Here is a 25,972-nt window from a genome sequence, read left to right as displayed (position 1 = left end):
CAATGCTCCCTAACCTCACTTTCAGGTGACTAGGGAAATTCTGGCAACCTCACTTTCATTTTCAGAACTTTTTTTTTCCCCCTTCCAGAGGCCCATGGCAAATGTTCTCCAGCTCCTGCGGGAACCCCACTTTCTGCACAGTATTTCTAACCCGTCTCCCTCCAGAATATTTATCCCCCCCCATTTTAATCACAAAACCAAATTTATCAGTCTAGAGAGAGAAAGCATCGCATTCATCTTGGAATTTTACAATAATTTTTCAAAGCTCGGCCCTAGTACCACAAAGGCTCCCCTCCCAAATCCCACTGCCCGCTAGGAAGGACGCGCTTCAGCTTTCCAGAAAGAGCCTCAGAAGCAGGGCCAGAGAAAGGCAGGAGAAGAGGGGTGAAAAAGGAAAGATGGCGCTGGAAGCTCTCCTCCTCGCACCTTCCTTAACAGCGCTCAGAAAACCTCCCCAGGGAGGGAAGAGACAAGCACACAGGAGGCAAGGCTTCTCCCGAGGCCTCCGAGGCCTCTAACTCCACCGTCAGCAGCAGGTTTTCCTGCAGCAGAAGCTCCCTGAGGGCAGCGGCCCTGACTCTCTCCTGTCCCCCTGTCCCAAGCGGGTGCTGCATTCCCAACCAGATCAATGAGCATGTCTAACACGGGTGGGAGGCCTGGTGGACAGGACTCAGTGGAGCAAAGTTTCGCAAACTTAACACTGGAGGACAGTTTCTAACTATTTTCCATCCCCAATGAGGCTTCCACAGAAACCGAGAAAAGAATCCTGGGGGTAGTGCCTGGGCCCCTCTGGGGGCAGTCTGTGAAGTCGGGGACCTCTTCTCCTAATGCGTCAATGCACAAAAGGCATGTGGATGACAAGGGAAACCAAGGGAACTGAAACAGCAATATCTATGGGGATAGAAAAGCATTAAAAAAGAGGTCATGAACCCCAGCTTAACAACGCCTGCGTGGAATGGCAATCGCCGAAGTCCTGGCTCCCTACGGTTTTCATGTTTCCTTGTCCTTCTGCCGTGGCCGCCAGGATCTCAGGAGCAGTAGGAGTGAACGGGGTTTAAAGGCAGACAACTTAGGAGCAGACCAAAAGTTCTGTTTGTCATGTTCTGATTTTACTACTTTTTGATTGGAACAGGAGACCTCCCTTTGTCTTCTATGAAACCATCTGCCTGCCCCCAGTAGCTGGTGCTGATTTGAAAGCAAAGGACAACTGAAAAAATGAGTTGGAATTTTTAGAAATAATAAAAATAAAAACAAATAATAATTACAAGATGCTTTACAAATATTTCACCTGATCTTCACAACTATCACGGGAGGAAGTTGCTATTATTATGTCCATTTTGTAGTTAAGGAAACTGAGGCAAAAAGAGCTTAAGAGACTGCCCAGAGTCATATAGCTCCTAAGAATCTGAGGCTGGATTTGAACTCAAGTCTTTCTTACTCCAGGCCCAGTGCTCTAACCACTGCGCTGCCAGCAGCCGCCAAACTCCATTTTCATTCTTTCTCCCAGATATTTGGTCAGTTCCTTACAAACACAGTAACTTGGTCAATTCCTTACAAAACCACTGCCACCTGTGGTTTGAATGACAAATACTCTATTTCACAGTCATGATTTGGGGTAGAAATGCTCCTTCCCTAGTGACTTCATCTTCTCTTCCTAGAGAGGGGGAGCACACACATGGGTCCCCGTGAGCTCCGGCGCAGACCCTTCTGCAGAAGGCTCCAACACAGTCTGGGCTCAGACCAAAGAGACAGACTTGGGCCAGGCGGCTGCGGCCACCAGCAGGCGAACCCCGGGGAACCTGCAGCCCGCCTCACTCAGGCCCACTGTGGAAAGGAATACCTTGTTCTCTCTTTCCCGGCGGCTCTTTGTTCTGCCCTCTGAGGCCGGGATGAGCACATCGGGCAAACTCTGCCACAAACGGCCAGCCCAGAGGCCTGGAGAGGGCTCGGACACACACAGACAGAACACTCACACTCGTCACTCACACACACATACACAGATACACAAAGACACACTCACAACCTTCTCTCGTCTGGGCTCGTTCCTGGAACAGGACCCTCTCCAGCTGCTGCCATGGCCTGGTGGCCAGACCCCCTCAAACCCCGCCAGCAGGCCTGGAGCCGGGCCTCTCAGGGCGCCCTCGGGGACTGCTGGCCACTGGAGCACGTGGATGATGCAGTTTTCACCCCCTGATTTTTTCTCCAGCCACTCACATCCCAGCCTCAATCTGGCGCTGCTGAAGCCGATTTTCTGAATCACAACCCATGGCCCGACAGCCCTCCTTACTCCGTTATCCCCGTTCCCAGGCCGTCCCGTTGTCTGTGACAACCAATGGCCGGTCAGCCGTCAGGCGCCCGTCCTGACTGTCGCTGACAAACGCACGGAGCAGCCCTCTCTGAGCTTATGCTTTTATTTTTATAATCTAAAATTGCTTTCTAGGTAATTCTAGGTATTGTATTTTATGCATCTGAAAGCGTCATTCTGAGAAGACTGCCAGAGACTAAAACAGAAAAGATTAAGAATCCCTGACCCACCTAGAGGCTGATCCACATCCAAGGCATTGACCAAAAAAAATGACTATGTATATGCTAGCCATGGTCTTGCCCGCCGAGAACTTCTGGCTAGCTCACCCCTTAGGATCAGGCCGAGCAGAAGCAAATGGGGGATTTCTCTCCCTTCTCTCCCCTTTTCCATTTCATGAAAGCTCTGGCAGGTTCTCTCTAGCTAGAAGGCCTGGGATGCTAACAGGACCAGCCTGCAGAGGCTATCCCACACATGGCCAAGAGGTGATGAATACTGGCTACGGAGCCCACCTGGGGCTGGTGGGCTGTAACAGAACACACTCATTGTTCCCCCCCCCACCAAGTCACTTAACAGAAAAGATATGACTAGTAGTAATAAATCACCAAAAATAAATAGATTAACTGCTCAGAATAATATAAATGGAAATACATTAAATGTGTGCAAAGGTAGCTTAGCACTGCAGAGAACACACTGAGACTCTGGGTATGTCATCTTTAACCTGCCTCAGTTTCCTCCTCTGCAAAGTGAGACTATTAACAGCCCAAATCTCTAGGGCTATTGTGAGAAGCATATTCCCAGGGCTTTGGATAGACCTTAAAGTGCCCTGTGAAGGCCAGCTATGATTATTATTATGCTTGTGGGCATTCACCTCCCTCCTCCCCGCCTCACAATGTAGTTTGGGCTTCCTGAAAACTGCACCTGAATCCTGTAAGAAATAATCTAATAGTTAAGCTATCACTTTGAAAGCCAAAAAGAAAAAAAAAAAGTGAGAGACACTTTTGGCCTTCAATCTGTCTGTGATAATTCTTTGGTTCAAGGCTGCTTCCTAATGCACACTCACACTCACACTCCCCCTCCCTCCCTTTCTCCCTCTCTCTCCCACCCCCCATCTCTGTCTCTCTCTCTCTCCATCTCTCTTCTTTCTTTCTCTCTGTCTCTCTCCATCTCTCTCTGTCTCTTTCTTTCTCTCTTTCCCACCCCTTCACTCAATCACCCAGCACATATTTCAGTCCTTCCTGGGGACCCGTTCCAAGAACGAGGAGCTCCCGTTCCCTGGCAGGGCTCACCAGGACAAAGCCGGCAGGAGGTGTGGGGAAGGCCCCTTCTGAAGGCCAGAGGGCGTCTGGGTCCCACCTTAAGGGAAGCGCCGGCTGATTCACGGCTGTTAAAGCTGGGCGGGAGGGCCGTGCCCACCCCCATTCTCATGGGGCACAGAGGGAGTGCTACTCCACAACTCACGGCTCCTGGAACCCGCCATAGGGCACGCAGGGGACGCTCCTGCTGGGGTGGGGGTCTTGCCGGCCCTCACTGGGAGGCCCCCATTCTGTCCCATCGAGTTCTCTCTGCGGAGGCCTGGGGGAGCCCAACTCCTCGAAGGAGTCTCACTGGTTCTAACTGCACATTCCTCCCTGGCTGCCCCTGAAAGGGGGAGAAACGATTGTTTTAACTAGTTTCAGTTGTGCTCCTAAAATGCAATGACCAGGTCTGCCTCGATTTCCTCAGCTATAAAACGGGGGCAGTGACAGCCCCCTCCTCCCGGCCTTGTTTTAAGGATCCAATGAGATAAAATTTGTAAAGCGCCAAAGCCAGTGCTGGCACACAGCAGGTATAATAAATGCCGTGTCCCTGGTTGGCACCATCCGTCCAAGTGCTGGGACTAACCCCAGAACATTTCCGAGCAGAGAAAACTTGATGTTGACGATCCACTTAATTGTTGCAACTGCTCACACGCAGGCAAATCAAATACCTCCTTGCAACCCCATTTGCCAAGTCTTGTATAGAGCATGCAATGAGCTCAATATCCCAGTTGCTCAAGACACCTGGTGGTGAACCAGACGGCAGACCCGCCATCTTCCAGAAGACCACGTGGTTTTCACAGGCTCACCTTCGGAAAGAAAGAAATTACCCCCAGAACCAAATTTCAAATCGCCTGGAATGGAGACTTCCATAAGCAGCCACATGACGGCTGAAGTCTGCTCTTTCAAAGACCCCCCAAGTCCCTCCTGCGTTCACAAAAAACACTAAGTTTCCGAGCTCCACAGCCCCAATTCACAATCCTGGAGGAGTCTGAGCAGTCCAGATCCCTTCTGGGAGGCTGGTTCGAACAGCCCATCACCACTGCTCTTGGCACAGTCACCATTCCTAACAGTAATAACATACGACCTCAAGAAAAACACTAGGAAAAACAAACCCGCTGGAAGATTTCTATGTACCAATCACAGTTAAGTCTGTTAACACTTGTATTCTCATCGCTACTTGTGCTTTCGGGAGTCCTAACTCAACACTCCACCCTTTGAAATTTTTTTTCTCAAGTAAATGTCTACAAAACAAAGTTTATGATGCATGAAAATCTGGCTTCAGATCTTCTTACCAAGTTTCTTCCGTGCCCTGCTGAATTCAGCCATCACTGAACCAGCAGACTTACTAAAAGTGTCAACATAGGACACTTTAAGAGTAATAAAAGCACGGGCACGGACAGAGCTAGCACGTGAGCTGCAAACCGTCAGTACTGGGAGCTCACCTTTCCAGAAAACATTTTATTTTAATGTCCAGTCTAGAAGGTATTTTGGGAAAAAAAATCACACACTATCAGTGTGTGTGTAAAGGGACAAAAACCATGTACTGTTCTATAAAACATAAACCAATTCATCAAAAAGAAGAAAATTATGTTTCCAACCATGAATTGCCCATAATAGGGACACTTAATATCTTTTCTTCACATTTCCATTAAGGGGTAAATTACACAAGGCTTGTTCACTCTCCATTAAAGTATTTCAAGTGAGAAGGGTAGAAATGAGGCCTACTGCTTGTATTCTAGAGTATTTCAAATAATGAAAATGACTGCATAATTTTTTTTCTCTTCTTTTTAAACATCTGAAAAAAAAATATGGGATTTGCTAACATTTACCTCTATGGTTTCACATTTTTGAAGGCATTACAGTTACAATCTCCAGAGATGATCCAGCTTGGAGGAAAATAAATGAATTTATTTTTAAAAATTTAAGGCCGTGTGTAAGCACAGACCAGGCCCAAGAAACTAGATAAGCAAAGTTTTCTCAACAGTTATCTAAACAAATTGGTCGGTGTCACTGTATAAAGCAGTAATAAACACTCCCTCTCCTGGCCATGGACAAGAGCACATACTAGCAAGTTCTAATTATCAGATAGAAGTGTGTGTGTGTGTGTGTGTGTGAGAGAGAGAGAGAGAGAGAGAGAGAGACAGAGAAACAGAGAAACAGAGAGACAGAGACAGAAAGAGAGACACACACACAGAGAGAAACAGAAACAGAGAGACAGAGACAGAAACAGAGAGACAGAAAGAGAGAGAGAGAGAGAGAGAGAGACAGAGAGAGAGAAAGCAGAGAGAGAGAGACAGAGAGAGAGAAAGAGAGAGACAGAGAAACAGAGACAGAGAGACAGAGAGAGACAGAGAAACAGAGAGACAGAGAAAAGAGAGACAGAGACAGAGAAAAGAGAGACAGAGAAACAGAGAGACAGAGAGAGAAAGACAGAGAAAAGAGACAGAGAGACAGAGACAGAGAAACAGAGAGACAGAGAAAAGAGAGAGAAAGACAGAGAAACAGAGACAGAGAGACAGAGACAGAGAAACAGAGAGACAGAGAAAAGAGAGACAGAGAGACAGAGACAGAGAAAAGAGAGACAGAGAGACAGAGACAGAGAAACAGAGAGACAGAGACAGAGAGACAGAAAGAGAGAGAAAGAGAGAAACAGAAACAGAGAGACAGAGATAGAAACAGAGAGACAGAGACAGATAGAAACAGAGAGACAGAGACAGAGAGAGAGAGAGAAAGAGAAATAAATAACTGAGTCATCCTGGGGGAATAACTATAGGTCAGAAAAACATAAGAAAAATGTGAGATCACCTAAAGTACTTTATAAATCATCTTAAAGTCCAATAAACATAAGAGTAATTGTTACATGAATTTACAGGCCATCCAATTTTTTTTTTTTTAAAGCTGAAGCAAAGCTATATGATAATATCTAAACATTTTCAAGTACAGGAACCTAAGTCAACAAATATTATTTCTACTAAATGTCTATTATTGCCACTAAATGTGCAGAGTGCTGTGGTGGGCAGTGGGGATAAAAAGACCAAAATGAATCAGTTCCTAATCTGGAGGAGCTGTTTTCTAACAGTGGGGAGTGAAAGAAATGAGAAAAGTTTGAGATAAAGGGCTCTAGGAAGATATGAAGAGGAAGGACGGGAAAAGTCTGAATCATAAAAGGCTTTGGTGTTTATTGCACCTGAAGCTTTAAGAAGAAAAAGGAAAAGAATTCTTCTAAAGGATAAAACTGAAACATGAGTAGTGAATGAGGCATGACACCTGTCGGGGACAGGAAGGACAGAGTCTTTTTGCTGAATCCTCTCAGCCTCAATCTGCTCACCTGTAAAATGGGCATAACCACAAGGATCACAGGACATAACCTTTGTAAAGCACTCTGCAGACTCCGGAATGCTAGCTATCAATGCAATTTGATGACAATGATTTCTTTCTCACTAGGACCTGCAAGTGCTCCCGGCTTCACGTGGCAGACGTCCCCTGAACGAATGGAAGGCGCTTTACCGCCTGCTACAAAGCAAAGCCGTCCCCAGCTGGCACACTGGGAGGGTCTGGCCCAAAGCAGTTGCTCTGTCCATGCTCACTCCTCTCCCCTCCCAGGCCAGAGTGGCCAAAGCGCTGGCCTTGGTGCTGGAGGGCTCTGGATTCCAATCTCTCCCCGGTCATTGAGTGCATAAGTGACATCATTTCCTCAGCTTTCTCAGCAGTAAAAGGAAGGGGAGAGGGGAGATTAAGCCAAGGCAAAGATCCTCTCTGGTTCCAATGGCTAAATTTGATCAGATCTGTCTTACTGAAATTTTAATTTCCAAATGAAGGCAGAGGAAGCTGGCGTTAACGGGTCTGTCAGGATTTCTTCCCATTTAGAGCCAACTTAAAATGTGCTAAGTGTCCCCCCACCCCTCCAATCGAGGCCACCCACGATTCCATCTCTTTAATGTCATTAATGTCTAAATAACAAAAGCAAATATAAAAACCAATACACGGGGGGCCAAAATGCTTAATCGGAGCTGTTGTAGCTAGGAATTAAAAGCATGTGTCCATCAGCGATATTACATAATATGCAGAGGAACGATGAGAAAAAAGCATTTTAATACTTGTACAGTGTCTAGGGAAGGGGAACAAAAATAAGTTCATATTAGCTGAGGCATGCATAAATCACTGCCTATTGAGCTATTGAGATTTGCAGAAAATTTAATTAGTACTAATCACTTTGTGGTGAAAGTTAAATTAATTCATGGGATTCATTTTGCAATTTGATACCCAGGGATGCAAATTACTGATCAAACAGTCAACTTCCTATTTCCTTTGGGAGAAAAATAATGTTACCTGTGACATTTTTCATCTTGCGTGTTGACATTTGCGTGTATGTAAGAACTGTCTTAAAGCTCTGGGTTAGTGACTGAAATATTACTAATAATAACATTTTGGTGGTAAGTATACATAAAAAAGCCAGCCAACTTCCTCCCTGAAATAAAGATAACATTTCCATAGCTCTGAAATAACTCCGTAAGCTTCTGTGGTTACACCAAAAGGAGTTATACATGTTCACAAGGTTAAACCAAAACAAGATCGGGCCTCTCTGAACGTCTCACTGTGGAAATGAGGGCTAAGTGAACTGTGAAAGTGGATAAAGAAGAGCATCTGCAGCAGAATGTCTAGCCACCCCCCCTCCCCCCCACCCACCGCCTGCGCAAACACTCCTGCCTCTCCCCAAAGGAAGGAGCGGCTGGCCTGCCGGGGAGCTCCATGACAACGGGCAACGTTGCACCGCCAAGATCCGCCGGTAATTGGGGACGTCTGCACGTGCTTGTGGAGCCGCGTAAAGTGAAACAAGATGACAAGCAAGTGCTTCATTCTGAGAATCCTACAAGCGACCGATGGGCTGCTCGATGAACGGGAAGGAAAATCAATGTGTCCTCAAGAGACTGACGTCCATTGGACGCTTTAAGGAAGGGGGGGAAACTGATTATAGCAGCCAAAATTTATGACACTGAAAGAAAAATACTTAATTTCTTATTTAGTCTTTAAAAGGCATTTAGTCTTCAAACCAAAGGAAGATGTCACTATCAAAAGGGCCTGAAACAATCAATTCCCAATAAATTAAAGGGGACCCTGTATTCACATTCCCCCAAAGGCTTTTACAAACAGGAGACAGGACAAAAACAGCCACTTGTTGTTGAATATTCCTAAGATGATTAAATTTAACGATCTGATGGCAATTTTAAGATCATAAATACTGCACTTTCTGGGTTTCAAGAGTTATCTAGCACAGAAACTAAGATAGTAACCAAAATACCCCATTACACTAATATACATTTTGCTCTGACATATTCTGAAATGACTTAAGTTTACAAGGTATGAATAATTTCTATTGATTTATCCTCTGGCAAAAATGGCATTTAAAAGAGAACATCTTCTGTGCTAGTCCTTTTAAACCACAGCAGCAGCAGCCACCCCTTTACTGTTGTTATTGTTGTTGTCCATTTTCAAAGAGAACAAAATGACATCACCATGTTAGAATCAAGTTACCGTGTGTCCGATCGTGGCCGATCAGACCGATATACGCTCAGGATGTTTCACCACAAGTCGGTTTTTAAGGCACCCCAAAACACCAAAGTATGGAGGGCGGGGAGATTCCATATTATGTGAGCAACAAAATGAACTATACCTTTTCTCTGAATCCTATGGCCTTTCAAATCTCTCCAGAAAAGAAATTATATGCCAAAGTTAAGACTGTCTCCATAAACTAGGATACTCAGAATCCAAAGGAAAGTTAAAAAACAACAAAAAATCAATAACACACCCACAAAACCCCATCAACTGAAGCTCCCTGAAACCTCCCCCACTTGCAGACCCCAAAACTCACCGCACAGATTAACCCCCTCTATCTCTCCCCCCCAGGGCTGGGGAAACCCTTGCAATAGCCTGCAGAAGACTATCTGGACCCCAACAGACACGGGGGGGCCATGGTGCCATTTCCAAAACAAAAGTTCCAACACTGCACGGCACCAGTGCAGTTTGCTTTCTTTTACCTGCAAAGTAAAGAGAAATCAGGAACTGAGGGAGCAGGACAGATGCATGAGGCACTCCTCTGAGCCTGAGAGAAAGCACCCTGTATCCAGGTGGGGCCAGTTCTGAGCACCCCAAAATCCCCTGGGGCAGAGACCTAGGCTGGTGAACCAGGAATTGCCCAGCATGCTGTTTTGAGATCCAGTCTCCAAGGAAACCACCATCAGAGAGGGTAAGGTTGGAAAAGGAATAGAAGAAAATCAGAAGGAAAAAAAGACTGAAATGAGACGAGATCTCGGGAAGAAAAAAATTCAAAGACCCTAAGTATAAGCAGATAAACCAAGAGGAAAGACATTGTGTCAGCAAAACAAAATGTGGACTGTAGCTCTGGTAAATGAGTTCAGGCATCTATGAATAAATGCTGCAAAATAAAGGAAAATGATGCAATGTCTTATAAGACACAGATCCCTACACAATATGAAGAAAATCTGAAACCATAAGGTGCTATTCCTGAAGGGTTCGAGAGAGAAAAGAGAATGATGAGAACAGAATGTATGTTCTGCCCAACAACAATAATGGGCAGGATGGAAAAATTGGAACATTCGAAGCAATCCTCTCCAGCAAACAGAACAATAAATACACAGAAGTGAAAGACACATAAGTAAAACACATTCAAGAAGAAGAGAAGCAAAAACAAGAACTTCCAAAGAAAAGATCCTCTGGCCATCATGATCTCAAAGGCAGGGAGCACCCTAGGGACAGCAAGTCTCCCTGAAGAACACGACAGGCCCAAAACCTGAACGCCACAACGAAGAAAAGGTGGAAGAGACCCACCCATTAACTTCTGAACATGAAGAAGAATATTCCAAGCCTTCACAGATCACTCCCAGGAAAAAAACCAAGACAGCAAACTCCAAGACACGTGGTGATTTAATTTGGAAACAATGAACTTCAGGCCATCAGAAGAAAGACTTTCAAATACAAATCTAAATAAATTTTTTTTAAAAAAATGCAAGGCTTTTCCATATCCAAAAGAAAGAGGAGGAAGTAGACTAAAGAATGTTCTGAAGGGTGCTCAGGATGCAGCCTGGGGCACCCCAGGCTGCCAGATCCGAGCTTCGCCAAGCAGCACAAGAGCAGGAGCTCCATGAAACAGCACAGTCAGCCACCGAGTGAGTAGAGACAGACCAGGGGGAAGGCAGACGTCAGGGAGACACAGCAGTGACAAAGCTTCTGGGGCCCTATGGTACCCTGCCTCTGGGGGCCCGCGGCACCCTGCTTCCTCTCTGACTCCTACAGGAACTGGCACTGTTCTGGGAGTTGGAAACAATGCAAAAGGGTCCCCGTGCAGCAAGACCTAGAGAGCAGGGAGAACCTGGAATGGAGACCTTGGAAGCTTGACTGCAAGAAGAATTTAGAAAAAAGCGAGAGAATGGGTAATGACAGAGGTCATGAATCAGAGAGGGAGAATGCTGAGTAGACAGAAAAGGAGGAAAGATAAGGAAGAGAGAAATCTTTTTAAAAGGGGGGCAAAAAGCAAAATTTTAAATAATAATGAAAAAGTACTTAAAGGGGGAGAAAGCTGAAAACCACATGACAGGAGAAAAAAAAGCAGGGGAGAGGGGGAATTATATAATTAAATCAATGCAAGAGGGGGGAAAAAAGGAACAAATAAGGAAAACTGCAAAGAGGAGAGAGAGAGGGTGGATCAGAAGGAAAAAAGCCACTGGGTATAAGGCCACCTCTAAAGGAAAAAATAAAAAGATCAAGATAAAGTAAATGAAGGAAAATAGTACTCTGTTTATAGCAGAAGAGGGGCTGGTGTGGTGGAAACAGAACTATTAGAGACAGATGGAGGAAAACATAAGCCTAACTTTAAATGTGAATGGGTTAAACAAACCAAGAAAGAAAAAAGAATAACAGCCTGGAGAAGAAAAAAAATATTACCATCTGTGGCTTAAAAGAAACATTGATAAACAAAATAAAGGCAACACAAAATGAAACTAAGGAAATGAAAATGAATTTACTAAATTGGAAATTTTTTTAAAATCTCCACAGAAACGACAACTAAAACTAAAAGACAGTTCTTTGAAAAGGCCAACAACATTGACAAACTCTTAGATAATCTGATTAAAGAGCAGAAATCAAAAATTTTTAAACAGCAAATGAGAAAGGTAAAATCATAACAAACCAAAAGAAGTAAAAAGAATAATAAGAACTTGTTATGCTAATAAAACTGAAAACACAAAGGAAATAGAAAAATAACTTCAAAAATACACAGCTATCAGAAGACCACAGAGAGATCTTTAACTCAAAAAAAGGAAGTAGGTCCAACTCTAAAGAAACTTGATTTCACCTTTGTCAAAGAAAAAAAAAAAACCTTCTGGTTCTGACGAATTCACAGAATTCTATCAAACTTTTAAATAGTTAGTATACACACTTTAAAAATATTCTCAAAAACCAAAGGAAAAAAGCACCCTACCAGCATCCTTTAGTGAAGAAAAATGATTCTAATACCTAAACCAGAGAAAGGTAAAAGAAAGCAAACTACAGGTCAAATATAATTAATTAACATTGATCCAAACATTTTAAACATACTCTTGTAGGTTACTACAGTGATTTATTAAAAAAAACAGTTCATTATGACCAAGTGGGATTTATACTATGGATGAAAACCTGGTTCAACATTAGAAAAAAAAATCACCATAATTAATCAGATCAAAAACCAAAACATCTAAAATCACATAATCAACAGATGCAGAAAAAGCCTTTGATAAAACACAACATTTTTATGCTAAAAAGTCTACAAAATATAGCCAAGCTTCACATACAATGGGAATACATGAGAACCCTCTCTAATGCAGGGCCGATGAAACACATACCCAGTGATTACAACAATGCTGACAGAAAAAATGATTACCAAAAAATAAAGCTAAGTGTAACAAAATCATAAGGACCAAGGCCGGCCCGCTCCTTTATGAAGGAGGCTACCCAATGCACAGGTTTGAACTTCATCATTTGTGCTTTTTTTTCCTCTCTAAAAATACTATTTGTCAATTGGAAACACTTTGTAGAGGAGAGAGAAGGACGTCTGGACAACTAGACTAGTGTAAGAAATAGAAAAATCAATCAAAACTTAATTTAAAAATTTAAAATAAAACTGACAGCAATCACAGAAGAAGGGAGTAGAAGCCAAATTGTTCCTTCTGGGAGGCCTGCAAGATCTGGGAGCTGGAATTTAGGATTTAAGACATGACTGCCGCCATCACACAAAGGTACCACCAGGTCGATGGCACACGGACCTGTAGGTGGGACACTTCCTGAGCCGGCTCTGGCTTGACCAGAGCCTCCTGTGGGCCTAGCACTAAAATGCCCCTGGGCCGAGGCCTCGGTGAACCTGGTGGGCCACTGTGCCAGGGGCTGAGAAGGCCCAAAAGTCCAAATGAGCCCTCTCGATCCCCAGGTGGGGGCGCTGCAGACAGAAGACTGGTGAGGGGGCTGCTCTGCCCCTGCCTCCTGGGCTCCCACCTAGGAGGCCCTCCCTGACCGCCATCCTGGAACCCTGGGCTAACTCCTAGAGCTCGACCCATTCAGAATCTCAGAGCCGGCTCAGGCCCACAGAGACAGCTTGGATTACAGACCCTTGCCCACCCTCCATCCTGAGGTAGCTTAAAAAGAGCCTCCTTGTCTCTGACTTCCTGACTCGGGGGGCTTCCTGGCATGGGAAGGTGTCTTCATCACCCCCACCCATTGGGCCCAGCACTAAGCACACAGCAATAGCTCAACAGATACCTCATTGACAGAGTGATGGACGTGCTTCTGTCAGAAAAAAAGACGTTGCCATTCCCAATAAGATCAGGAGTGAAACCAGGCAGCCCACTATCATCGCTACTATTTAATATTGTATTAGAAATGCTAGCTTTGGCAATAAGAGTTGAGAAAGAGATTAAAGGAATAAGAATAGGCAATGAGGAAACCAAATGATCACTCTTTGCTGATGATATGATGGTATACTTAGAGAACCCCAGAGACTCTACTAAAAAGTTATTAGAAACAATCCACCTTTAGCAAAGTTGCAGGATACAAAATAAACCCACATAAGTCATCAGCATTCTTGTATATCACTAACAAAACCCAACAGTTAGAGTTACAACGAGAAATTCTGTTTAAAGTAACTAATGATTGTATAAAATATTTAGGAATCTATCTGCCAAGGGAAAATCAGAAACTTTATGAGCAAAACTACAAAACACTTTCCACACAAATTAAGTCAGATCTAACTAACTGGAAAAATATTAAATGCTCTTGGATAGGGCGAGCAAATATAATAAAGACGACAATACTACCTAAATTAATCTACTTATTTAGCGCTATACCAATCAGACTCCCAAAAAACTACTTTGATGACCTAGAAAAAATAACAACAAAGTTCATATGGAAAAACAAAAGGTCAAGAATTTCAAGGGAATTAATGAAAAGAAAAGTCAAATGAAGGTGGCCTAGCTGTACCAGATCTAAAATTATATTATAAAGCAGCGGTTACTAAAACCATCTGGTATTGGCTAAGAAATAGACTAGTTGATCAATGGAATAAGTTAGGTTCAAAGGACAAAACAGCCAATAACTTTAATAATATAGTGTTTGACAAACCCAAAGACACCAGTTTCTGGGATAAGAATGCAGTATTTGACAAAAATTGCTGGAAAGATTGGAAATTAGTGTGGCAGAAACTTGGCATTAACCCACACTTAACACCATACACCAAGATAAGGTCAAAATGGGTTCATGACCTAGGCATAAAGAATGAGATTATAAATAAATTGGAAGAGCATAGGATAGTTTATCTCTCAGACCTGTGGAAGAGGGAGGAATTTATGATCAAAGAAGAACTAGAGATCGCTATTGACCACAAAATAGAAAATTTTGATTATATCAAATTGAAAAGTTTTTGTACAAACAAAACTAATACAGACAAGATTAGAAGGGAAACAATAAACTGGGAAAACATTTTTACAGTCTAAGGTTCTGATAAAGGCCTCATTTCCAAAATATATAGAGAATTGACTCTAATTTATAAGAAATCAAGCCATTCTCCAATTGACAAATGGTCAAAGTATATGAACAGACAATTCTCAGACGAAGAAATTGAAACTATTTATAGACATATGAAAATATGCTCCAAATCATTATTGATCAGAGAAATGCAAATTAAGACAACTCTGAGATACCACTACACACCTGTCAGATTGGCTAGAGTGACAGGGAAAGATAATGCGAAATGTTGGAGGGGATGTGGGAAAACAGGGACACTGATACATTGTTGGTGGAACTGTGAACACATCCAGCCATTCTGGAGAGCAAATTGGAACTATGCTCAAAAAGTTATCAAACTGTGCATACCCTTTGATCCAGCAGTGTTTCTACTGGGCTTATACCCCAAAGAGATACTAAAGAAAGGAAAGGGACCTGTATGTGCCAAAATGTTTGTGGCAGCCCTGTTTGTAGTGGCTAGAGGCTGGAAAATGAATGGATGCCCATCAATTGGAGAATGGTTGAGTAAATTGTGTTATATGAACGTTATGGAATATTATTGTTCTGTAAGAAAGGACCAGCAGGATGAAAACAGAGAAGACTGGTGAGACTTACATGAACTGATGCTAAGTGAAATGAGCAGAACCAGGAGATCATTATATACCTCAACAATGATACCGTTTGAGGATGTATTCTGATGGAAGTGGATGGCTTCGATAAAAAGAGCTAATTCAGTTTCAATTGATCAAGGATGGACAGAAGCAGCTACACCCAAAGAAGGAACACTAGGAAATGAATGTAAACTGCTTGCATTTCTGTTTTTCTTCCCGGATTATTTTTACCTTTGGAATCCAATTCTCCCTGTGCAACAAGAGAACTGTTCGGTTCTGCACATGTATATTGTATCTAGGATATACTGCAACATATCTAACATATATAGGCCTGCTTGCCATCTGGGAGGGAGGGAAGGGAAAATTGGAACAGAAGTGAGTGCAAGGGATAATGCTGTGAAAAATTACCCTGGCATGGGTTCTGTCAATAAAAAGTTATTTTAAAAAATAATAATAAATCAAAGAAAAAAAAGATGTTGCTATGGAAAATGATGGGAATTAAAGCCCCTAGAACAATAGCATAGAGTAATGGGGCCCACAGACTACCTTGATTCTAAATTCAGTCACCTTCTTTTCCCCCAAGGAAGCCCTCCTGTACCTTTCAAACAGAAATCTGTGGGAAAACAGAGTCTGTGGATTAAATTCAGATTTCTATTCCATTTGGGCCTTGACCTCTATTAAGAATGAAGACCCACCTCTCTCAATTTACTCTAGATATGCTCTCTCTCCACATTGATGGGTAGATGCTTCCCCACCCCAAACGTAAGCTCCTCAAGGTCAGTGACTTCCCTTTTCCATCTCCCTCGGGCCTAACGCAGAACCTGCTCCATGGAAAGCTCTCCATCAAGGGCTGGTGACTAATATTTTTTAATGCTGCTTCTCAAAAATCCAACAGGACGCGCCCAGGGAAAACTGGGAAATCAGTTTCAAAGCTCAGGAAGGCCTGTTGGCTGATTGATGACCCAGGGGGGCCCTCCCAACTGCCCAACGGCCCAACAGCCAGCAAGGAAGGAGGGGACCTGCCACTGCCCTGGGCTAGAACCTGGGAAACGGTTCCAAGTAATTATTCCACTTGACTTTGGAGGTACCATTCTCTTCCTCAATAGACAACTGCTTTGGAAGGAACTGTGTGCCACATGCCGTGACAATTCTTCATTCATAGGAGCAGAACTCTACAGCTGAGAGGGATTTCCCTTGTCTACACTACAAGAAAATAAACATTAACAGGTCGTGACATAACATTTCACAAAAGGACACATTTTCACTGGAAGGTAAGAACTAATATTTCACTTCTCAAGAGCAAGCAATAAAACCGCCTATGGTGACAACAATTTTTAAAGTATTCACTTGTTTTGTTTGGGGGCAAAATTGTGGGGAAGCGTCCTCGGCTTCAGCAGCCAAAGGGGCCCACACCACTGACGAGAAGCCCCCGGGTCTGGGGAAAGCAGGAGGGGAAAGGAGAGGCCGAGAGGAGAGACAGAGGGAGAGCCGGAGCGGGCCTAGACCAAGATGTCACGGGGACGGAGATCTCCCCTCTCCAAGCAGAAGGGCACTCTCTCTGATGGCGAGTCTCGGAGCGCGCCCAGGTACGCCAGAGTCACCCAGCCAGCCTGCATCACAGACCAGGGTTCCTGGCTTCAGTCCAGCTCGCCACCAAAACACCGTTCTAGTCTCGGAGGTTGCGTAGGGGTTGGCAGGGAAGGAACCCTGGAAGGTCAAGGGCGAAGGGGGCCTGGGGAAGATGACGTCATTGAGACCAACTTGAGCGCAGTTGGGGAAGGCAAGGAAGGGGTGGGCGCGATCGGAGAGGGTCGGCAGCCTCTGGTGAGGGGGCTGAGCCCAAGGGGCCGCAGCTCACTGGAGGCAGGGGTCGCGAGGGTGGGCAGGAGGAGGGTCTGGCCGTGGTCCAGGGAGAAGGGTATGGTCCGACTGGCACGCTGTCTTGTCTGAGGCCTGGGCTAAGGTCCCGAGTGCCCCTCGTGCGCCAGGCCCTGTGCTGATGGCTCTGATAGGAGTTCCAAGTCCCAGGGGGAAGGGGTCAGTGCAAAGGGAGCCCCTCCCTCAGACCACAGCCACAGCGGCTGGTCGGGGCCCTGGGTTCACATAGAAAGGCTTGTGAGCCTCCAGAATGCAGCCAGAATGGTGAATGGATCGGAGCCGAGCCAGCTGTGGGTTAGGGAGAGAAAAACTAGGGGACGAGAGCAGGAGCACCCCCAGGGACTCAGTCCCCCAGGACCACAGCAGGAGGGATGAGCGGGAGCACTGTCGAGTCTGCAGGAGCACTGAGCACACACGGCACAGAGACTTTCTGCTCCATCCTGGGGTTGCACAGGAATGGGGTGATGGCAAAGGGGAGCAGCAGAAGGAACAACAGACGCGGGGGAGGAGCAGGGAAGTCGAAATGAGCCCCACGGACACTACCGGAGAAGGGGATCGGGCGGCCAGGTTAAGGAGGAGGCTGCTAAGGTCCGGTCGTCGGCACCTGCTTTCCTCTGTGTACAGCTTTACCATGACACACTTCACTGTCACCATCTGCTACCGACGCGCGAAGGGGATGTGCAAAGAAATGATTTCCGCGTCCCCCTCCGGAGGAACGCCTTCCCGAGACTCCTGACCACCACGGTCCGGACCGCCCCCTGTGGTGTCTCAGGGTGACTTAGCCACCAATCCGCAGTACGAGTGGCGGGCGCAGCGGCGCCTGTTCTGCGCCACCCTTCCCAATTCTATGCCCATCCGGCTCGGACCGCATCCCTGAAGGCGGCAGTCGCTTCCCGGTCGGGTCCACGCCGACTACGCCCTGTGGCTCCTGCCTAACTCCCCTCGGTGCCCTGCCAGCTCCCCCTGCAGACGCGGGGGCTCCCAGCCCTCCCTCGGGGAACGCCCGCACTGGCCCCCACTCGGCTAACACCCACACGGGGCGTCCGACAGACCCGCGCCCACCGGCCTCTGCCGGTCCAGCCCGGCGAGCCCCACGCCTGGCGACGTGATGTTCCCCTGCCGTTGTTGGGGTCGGGGTAATAATTCACACATGGCGTTTGGGAATGTACCAAGACTTTCTTCCTAACACTCCGTGGGACGGCCGGCACGAGCACCGCCGGCCCCATCTCACAAGCGAGCAAAGCGAAGTGACCCAGCCCCGCTCATGTGGATAGCTGGGGTCAGAGGCAAGGTTCTGGGCTCCGAGCCGAGGGCTCACTGCGCCATAAAGCTTAGCTAGCCCAGGTATATGTATAAAACAACTTCAAACTTTAAGCCACTCCAGGACAGACTAATCTAATTCCTCAATTCTGAGTGAAATGCAGAAACAACCGTAGGGCCCCACCACTCACTGAGGAAATTGGCACCAAGGACAAAAGATGGGGAAAAAATCAACATTGGAAAGGATGTGCAGAGGCAGGCCTGCTGGGATAGTTGGTCACACTGAACTGGCCCAGTTACCCAGGAAAGCAAAGTGAAATTATGCTTAAAAAAAGAAAAATTGAGGGGCAGCTAGGTGGCACAGTGGTTAGAGCACCAGCCCTGAAGTCAGGAGGACCCGAGTTCAAATCCAGCCTCACTTCCTGGCTGTGTGACCCTGGGCAAGTTACTTAACCCCAACTGCCTCAGCAAAATAAAAAAATGGCCCCAGCATCCATTCTCTGCCCCAGACATTTCATGGCTAATAACATACTGCAGCGAAGTCAAAAACAGAAAAAAAAAGTAAACTGTCCCCTCTCTCCCCTCATATATGTGCATACATATACATAAGTGTGCGTGCGTGTGTGTATGTGTATACACACATATTATTCTCAGCCACACAATCTATGGTAGCAAAAAGCAAGAATAACTGTGGTAGGTGGGCTGTAAAAGAATTTTAGGGCCCTACAAATAACAGGTAACCTTCATTTCCAAGCACATCTTTCTGTTTCCATATCTGATGAGTCAATCCTTAAAAGCCATTTGGCAAAATGTTTGGGGCAGCCCTGTTTGTAGTGGCTAGAAGCTGGAAAATGAAAGGATGCCCATCAATTGGAGAATGGTTGGGTAAATTGGAGTATATGAATGTTATGGAATATTATTGTTCTGTAAGGAACGACCAGCAGGATGAATACAGAGAGGCTTGGAGAGACCTACATGGACTGATGCTAAGTGAAATGAGCAGAACCAGGAGATCATTATATACCTCAACAACGATACTGTTTGAGGATGTATTCTGATGGAAGTGGATCTCTTCGATAAAGAGAGCCTTAATTGATCAAGGATGGACAGAAGCAGCTACACCCAGAGAAAGAACACTGGGAAATGAATATAAACTGCTTGTATTTTTGTTTTTCCTCCCGGGTTATTTATACCTTCTGAATTCAATTCTCCCTGTGCAACAAGAAAACTGTTTGGTTCTGCACACATATATTATATCTAGGATATACTGTAACCCATTCAACATGTAAAGGACTGCTTGCCATCTAGGGGAGGGGGTGGAGGGAGGGAGGGGAAAAGTCAGAACAGAAGTGAATGCAAGGGATAATGCTGTAAAAAATTACCCTGGCATGCGTTCTATCAATAAAAAGTTATTTAAAAAAAAAGAAAAAGAAAAAAAAAAGCATTTATATTATGCTAAGCAAGGGAAAAACTTAGGAGGAGTGTATTCTCATATCTCTTATAATGATCAACTTTTTTTTTATAATTTCAGAACTTTTATTATGGTTTATAATTGTTGCATTTGAATTGCTATTTTCATTATGTAGATTGATTTTGTAGTTTTCCTTCAAGTTGTATTAATGTAAGTCTTGACCTACTTCTCTATATTCATCTTCTTTACCAATTACTGTAATGTAGTCCACCAAATTCATGTGCCACAGTTAACTTAGTTATTCCTAAGTTTTGAGGAAATCTACATTGTTTTTGATTTAAATAAATTAAATAATGTTGTGTACATGAAAAAAAAAAGCCATTTGGCAGCAGGGGCCAATCTATCACCTGGAGGCGACCGTAAAGCCCTCCCCGCCCCCTCCTCCCACCCCCCATCCCGGACCATTCTCCTCAGGGGGCTTGGTCACCCTTCGGGAGCCTGTGGCGGCCAAAGGGAGAGGACAAAGATAAGAGACACTGGGGCAGGGAGGCCAGGACCACGGCCAGCAGCAGGAGAGCGACCAGCCAAGGGGAGGGAGGCAGGGCAGGTTGCTGGGGCCGCCAGGCCTGGAGTTGGGAAGCCGCATCTCCACAAGTTCAAATCCGGCCTCAGACCCCGAGTGAGGGGGGACATTTTCACTCTGACTGCTTCCTCCTCTATAAAATGGCCAGCCACGCCGGAAGCTTTGCCAGGAAACCTCACCAAGAGTCGGCCATGACTCAAACAATTGAACAGCAATAGGAACGAAGAACCAAGGAAAGGGGGCAGATTCGGGAGAAAGGTGGTGAGTTTTTGCCTTGGATATACCTCGCCTCTTCTGGCTCCCCTCGACAGAGGGGAACCATCACTTCCCTTTTAGGATCTTCAAGGGGCTGGGTCTGTGCCCCGCTTAAGATACTTATCAAGGATGTTCTAGACAGCAACATTTTGTGTATGTCTGCTTCCCTTGCTTAATCTCTCTGTAATGTGCCTATCAAGTGATCTGCTAGGTGTGTGTCAGGTGGGTTTGCCAAAGAAAGCGTTCAGCAGGGACTATGGTCCAAGTGTACTTCATCTTAAAGAACAGAAATACATTCCTAACCTCCCCTTCCCCCCCCCCCAAAAAAAAAAAAACCTGTAAATTGTTTTTTAAATAAATTAAATTCCATTTAGGAAACATTAGCTACCTCCATACAAAATGATCCAAAAAGATGAATCTTTTTGCAAAATAAAAACAACTAGATTTTGACTATCAAGTTTCCCATAATTTTTTAAAACATCCTGTACCATTTGGTAAGCAGGAGGAAAAGTTCCTTCTTGAACGAGTTGTCCTGAGTAAGAAGGCTTGATCATGCTCGCTAATGAGCCTGTGACTTCAATGTCAGAATCCTCTCCCACAGTATGGATTCCAATCTAGCCATACTTGCTTATTCTGTGTTACTAATCATGTCCTTCCACAAGGAAGAGACAGGCTGAATAGTCAACATCCTGGAGGACATTGGGTAACAAGTGGGCCGTCTGGGTGCCCAGGGTGACGGGAACAACAGATGCAAAGAAGAAGGGAATTAGGAAATAAGCTTTTACAATCCAGGTCTTCCGCGTGAATGTCCCGTTTGATTTCCTGGATGGTCTCTCTGCAGTTTTACATCAACACACTCCATTGTCCTTGTTTGTTACCCAGTGTGCAAAAGGGACGTGCTGCCAGAAATGGATCACCATCTCACCAGCCCTTGGAGGAAGGCTTCCTCCACTCTGGGGCAGTCATCTCTTTAGTCTACCCCAGTGAGATTAAGCTCAAACAACTAAATCCCTGCGGGCTACCAATCCACTAGCTGTAGAGGGCCACAGAAGGTAGGGGAAACTCTGGGTGAGGGAGGAGACCTTCAGCCCAGAGGGAACCGGCTGGCAATGTCTGGGTCGGCTCCCCATCTCCCCTAAGGGCTCTCGGCCTTCCCCAGAAGTCAAAGGGCGTGACAACCTGTACTGTGAGTGAAGCAGAGGGATACCAGGTGGCAAAGAGTCATCTACACACAATAGCAAGTTGTTTATGTGTTCCCACCTGCGCAGCGTTGCTTTGGTTACATAAGGGTATTAGGGTATAATAAGGCTGTGAGAATTCGGAATAAACAGACTCCATGTTTGACCATTCACGGGAGTCTCACCTCATCACTCCTTCACTAAGACCGAGGACTCGACTGTACCTCCTCCAGAGAGCTGGTCCGGACACAACTAGCCTGCATAATACTCCTAGGGGGGACCACGTGTTTTTATCTCCAGTTAGGCTCACAAATGGAACAAGACAAAGGAAAGGGAGCAGCCCAAATTTAGTGGAAGTGACTGTGACTATCCACCTTGTCTAAACTGGAGGCCAATTCTCACCCTCCTCGAGAAAGGGTGAGCTGCTCAATGGCTTCCACAGTCTGGGATGCACCTCAATGTAGAATTTATCTGCAAAATGTGACCATCCGGGAAAAACTGATGTCCTCTGTGTCAGTGTCCTGCCCTCCATCTCTCTCTCTCTCTTTTTTGATACTGTATCTTGCAGTTATTTGGCTACGGGCACCTCTATCTTGTTTTATTATTCTGCCAGGTCTGAACTTCATTCTAACACATCAGGGGACAGACCCCAGGCAGGCAGCTGACCAGGGAGCACTGATGCTCACTTGGTGATGAGTCCTCTCCTTTCATATAAAATGTACCAAGTTCATTTTTGTGACATTAAAACCATGGGATCTGGATCTGGAGACGGAAGGGACCTCAGGGCCATTTAGTCCAATTCTTTCTCTTTTACAGTTAAGGAAACTGAGGCCCAGGGAAAGAAGGAATTGAGTTTGGCTCTTTTGGCCTTCAGGCCAGTAGACACAGGGCTTGAATTCCATCTAGAACCTTCAGATTCTTTTCTTAGAAAATTTATTTATAATGAATAGACTTGTAGAAGATACATCAGGCTCTCAATTTTGGCCTTTCTCATCTGTGCCTCCTGGAACTCTGTGTGTATGTGTGTGTGTGTGTGTGTGTGTGTGTGTGTGTGTGTGTGTGTGTACACAAGCCTTTCCTGGGCCTTCTGAAACATCCACATATAGAAGTCCTAGTTTTTTGGTAGAATTTCACTACCTCTGCACAACAGGCCTTGGTGAAAAAACTACATTAATGATGTTCCCAATGGTCTTTTTTACAGATGTACATCAGAAGCACGGCAATACAAGATGAAGTCCCAGGCAAGAGCATCCCTTTTTGCTTTCAGATGCAAAAGAAAACCAACTCCGCCAATTCATTTATTTGCCTCACCTGAAAGCCAGTCCTTCAATGTATCTTATTTAAGATTTTTGTATTCATTAGGGAAATTGGTCTATAATTTTCTTTCTCTGTTCTGACCCTACCTGGTTTAGGCATCAGCACCTTATCTGTGTCATAAAAGGAATTTAGTAGGATTCCTTCTTTCCCCATTTTTCCAAATAGTTGGCATAGTATTAGAATTAATTGTTCTTTAAATGCTTGGTAGAATTCGCTTGTAAATCCATCTGGCCCTGGAGATTCTTTTCTTATAGAGTTGATTAACAGCCTGTTCAATTTCTTATCCTCCAATTTATCAACAACTTTCTTTTGTCTTCTGGTTTCAATCACAATGAATCGCAAGACTAATAAGGCAGCTCCTCAAGCAAAATGTCCCCTTTGGATCACTGGATGAATGATTCCCCATTTCAGGGGCATAAAGGCAGGTATACTAGAAACCATAATTCCCAGCCCCAGGCCCCCCTTCCCACCACTCAGACCCTGTCCCTGAAGAAATGAAAAGGGGCCACGGAGAGCAGAAGGCCATTTTGCCTTGTGCTTTGTTCGTGGGTTGCCATGGCCAAAGAATTCATCACCATGTGGCCAGTCTGCTGAGGACGAGCCACTCCAGACTCGGCCAGGCAGGTCATCCAAAGTAGACACAATTTGGCCCAGGCCTGTCCCTGAAGCTTTCTGGGCAAGCTGAACCCAGTCTCATCTTCAAGAACCCAGCCATCCCTTCCTCCACTCCACAATGAAGTTATGAGAGCAAGACTGCAGAAAAGATCCCCGATCAACCAAAATCCAAACTTCACAAAAGTGTTATTTAAAAAAATTAAATAAGTGTTTGGATGTGTCTGCTAAAGCACCTCCCACACAATGAGCATTGACCGGTACTTATGAATTCTAAACATAATCTACTTTGTGAAATAAAAAGTATTATGATGCACCATGTTGCTGTCATCTTAGGCTTAATCCTGCTTTACCTTCCCCCTTTAAAGATGATTTTAAATGGATGCACACTTACCATAATGTGATTGAAATGCCTGTGGTTTAACGACCTGATTACAGTGGTTACATATCACCAAATAGAAATCATCATGGGCTGGACAGAGACCAAATATTGGCATATCTGCAACAAAAAAACAAAGCACAGCTTACTCTTCAGGTAACAAAAAATCAGGTAACTAGTCACGCGAATATGCCGAGTGCCAAGAAAGCCTTTGGAGCTCCTGGAATTCTCAAAAGTATTCAAAAATTGTTTTAGCTTAAAATTTTGCAACCACATTAAATGCATCATAACTTAGAAAGATGCCGTCATTTAATGGTTTGATTTGTTTAACTGAGCATTCTATGCTTGCCATCTGCTACCTGAGATCCTCCTAAAGGAATCCTTACTAAAGAGTCAGAGCTCATGCAAATTTTATGAATAAATCTGCAAGCTTTCCAGAATTGTTTACATACACAATTGTCTTTGATATTCTTTTTCAGGGCAATTTTAATCTCGTAATTAAAACAAAACAAAACAAAACAAAACAAAACAAAAAACATATCAAGTCATTGATAAAGATTCCTGCATTAAATATATAATAAATTAGATACACACATATCTATCATAGATTATTTAACAAAATGCATGCAATTTGCTTTTAATAATAACCAAACTTATTTAAATATAACCTAAACTACATGAATAAATATTTGCAAATGAAATTGACATTGCCCTCATTTAAATGTCTAGTTCACAATCTAATTCTGAAAATGTTATTAACCACAACAGAATAATTCCCAACCTTCTCCCCCACTAACATTTCCACAAATTTAAAGTATTTTGCAAGGCCGTTTTAGGATATTAAAACTATGACACTGGAAAACTTATCTAATTTAATTGCAACAACTGAATACTCAACATGCTTTGATGATATAAACATTTTAGAAAACTAAAACTACAAAGAAAAGGAAAAACAGCAAATTCTCAAGTTCGATGGAAACTTTCCCTTAATCTAGGATGTAGTGTCATAGGTTTTATTTTAAGGCCAAAACAAGTAATCATTCTCCAAACTGTAGTTTTCTTAAGACCAAGTCCCAACATTATCATTTAACTATTCTTTAAACACCAATATGCAGATAAATTAAAGTAGGATTAACCAAATCACATGTGCCATTAGGAATTATCCAAACACTTTATTACTTGAACAAAGCCCAAATTTAGCTTTTCTGTGTATAAATAAGACTACACAATGATTTTGTTCTAATTAGGGGACTATGAAATATGCAAGGTTCTGGGGGTGGAAGAAAGGGCCCCACGTGGCTTCTAGCAATCCTGATCCTGCTAGCAATTTAGCAATCATGTAAGACATGATAACGCCACTGAAACCAACTAGGGTACAGCAAGAGGAGGAAGCAAAGTGACACGAGTTCAAATCCTCCTCTAAAACTCATTATCTGTACGACCTTGCGCAAGCCACAGTTTCCTCTTTTGTAAAATCAAGGGGTGGCCCAGATCCTATTTCAGATCTATAAACTCCATAATGATCACACTTCTAGTTGACTACTGACTGCGAATAAAAATAAAGACAAAACAAAGTACTTTGTTTTTAAAAAAATGAGTGCACGATTTCACAACATCATGGAAGAGTTCAAAGTCTGTTAGGAACGCGATGATCAACACTTAATAAATTCTTTTCCATGAGACTAGATTTTAATTCCCAAGAGAGACAATATAAAAATCAACCTTCCCCTGGCTTGAACATTTTAAGAAAGCTCCATTTGCAAGAAATATACAGAAAACTCCAAAATATTATTTAAAATAATCCGCAGCAAGACTGGAGGCTTGTCCAGTTCAGTCTGAAGC

The 25,972-nt window shown here is 44.3% G+C and overlaps 1 protein-coding gene across 2 annotated transcripts in view; it reads right to left on the bottom strand.

Annotated features, from left to right (window-relative positions):
- ATXN7 (ataxin 7) overlaps positions 1–25,972 on the bottom strand; it is a 90,467-nt gene that overhangs the window by 33,692 nt on the left and 30,803 nt on the right. For both annotated transcript variants that reach the window (XM_051980120.1, XM_051980138.1), the window contains one exon: positions 24,146–24,250. In XM_051980120.1, coding sequence (XP_051836080.1) covers positions 24,146–24,250 — 105 coding nt within the window. The remainder of the gene's footprint in view (positions 1–24,145; positions 24,251–25,972) is intronic.

Source organism: Antechinus flavipes, chromosome 1, assembly GCF_016432865.1.
Source record: "Antechinus flavipes isolate AdamAnt ecotype Samford, QLD, Australia chromosome 1, AdamAnt_v2, whole genome shotgun sequence".
Lineage (NCBI taxonomy): Eukaryota > Metazoa > Chordata > Mammalia > Dasyuromorphia > Dasyuridae > Antechinus > Antechinus flavipes.
Note: the sequence above shows the minus strand (reverse complement) of the source record. Positions and strands in the feature narration are given on the sequence as shown.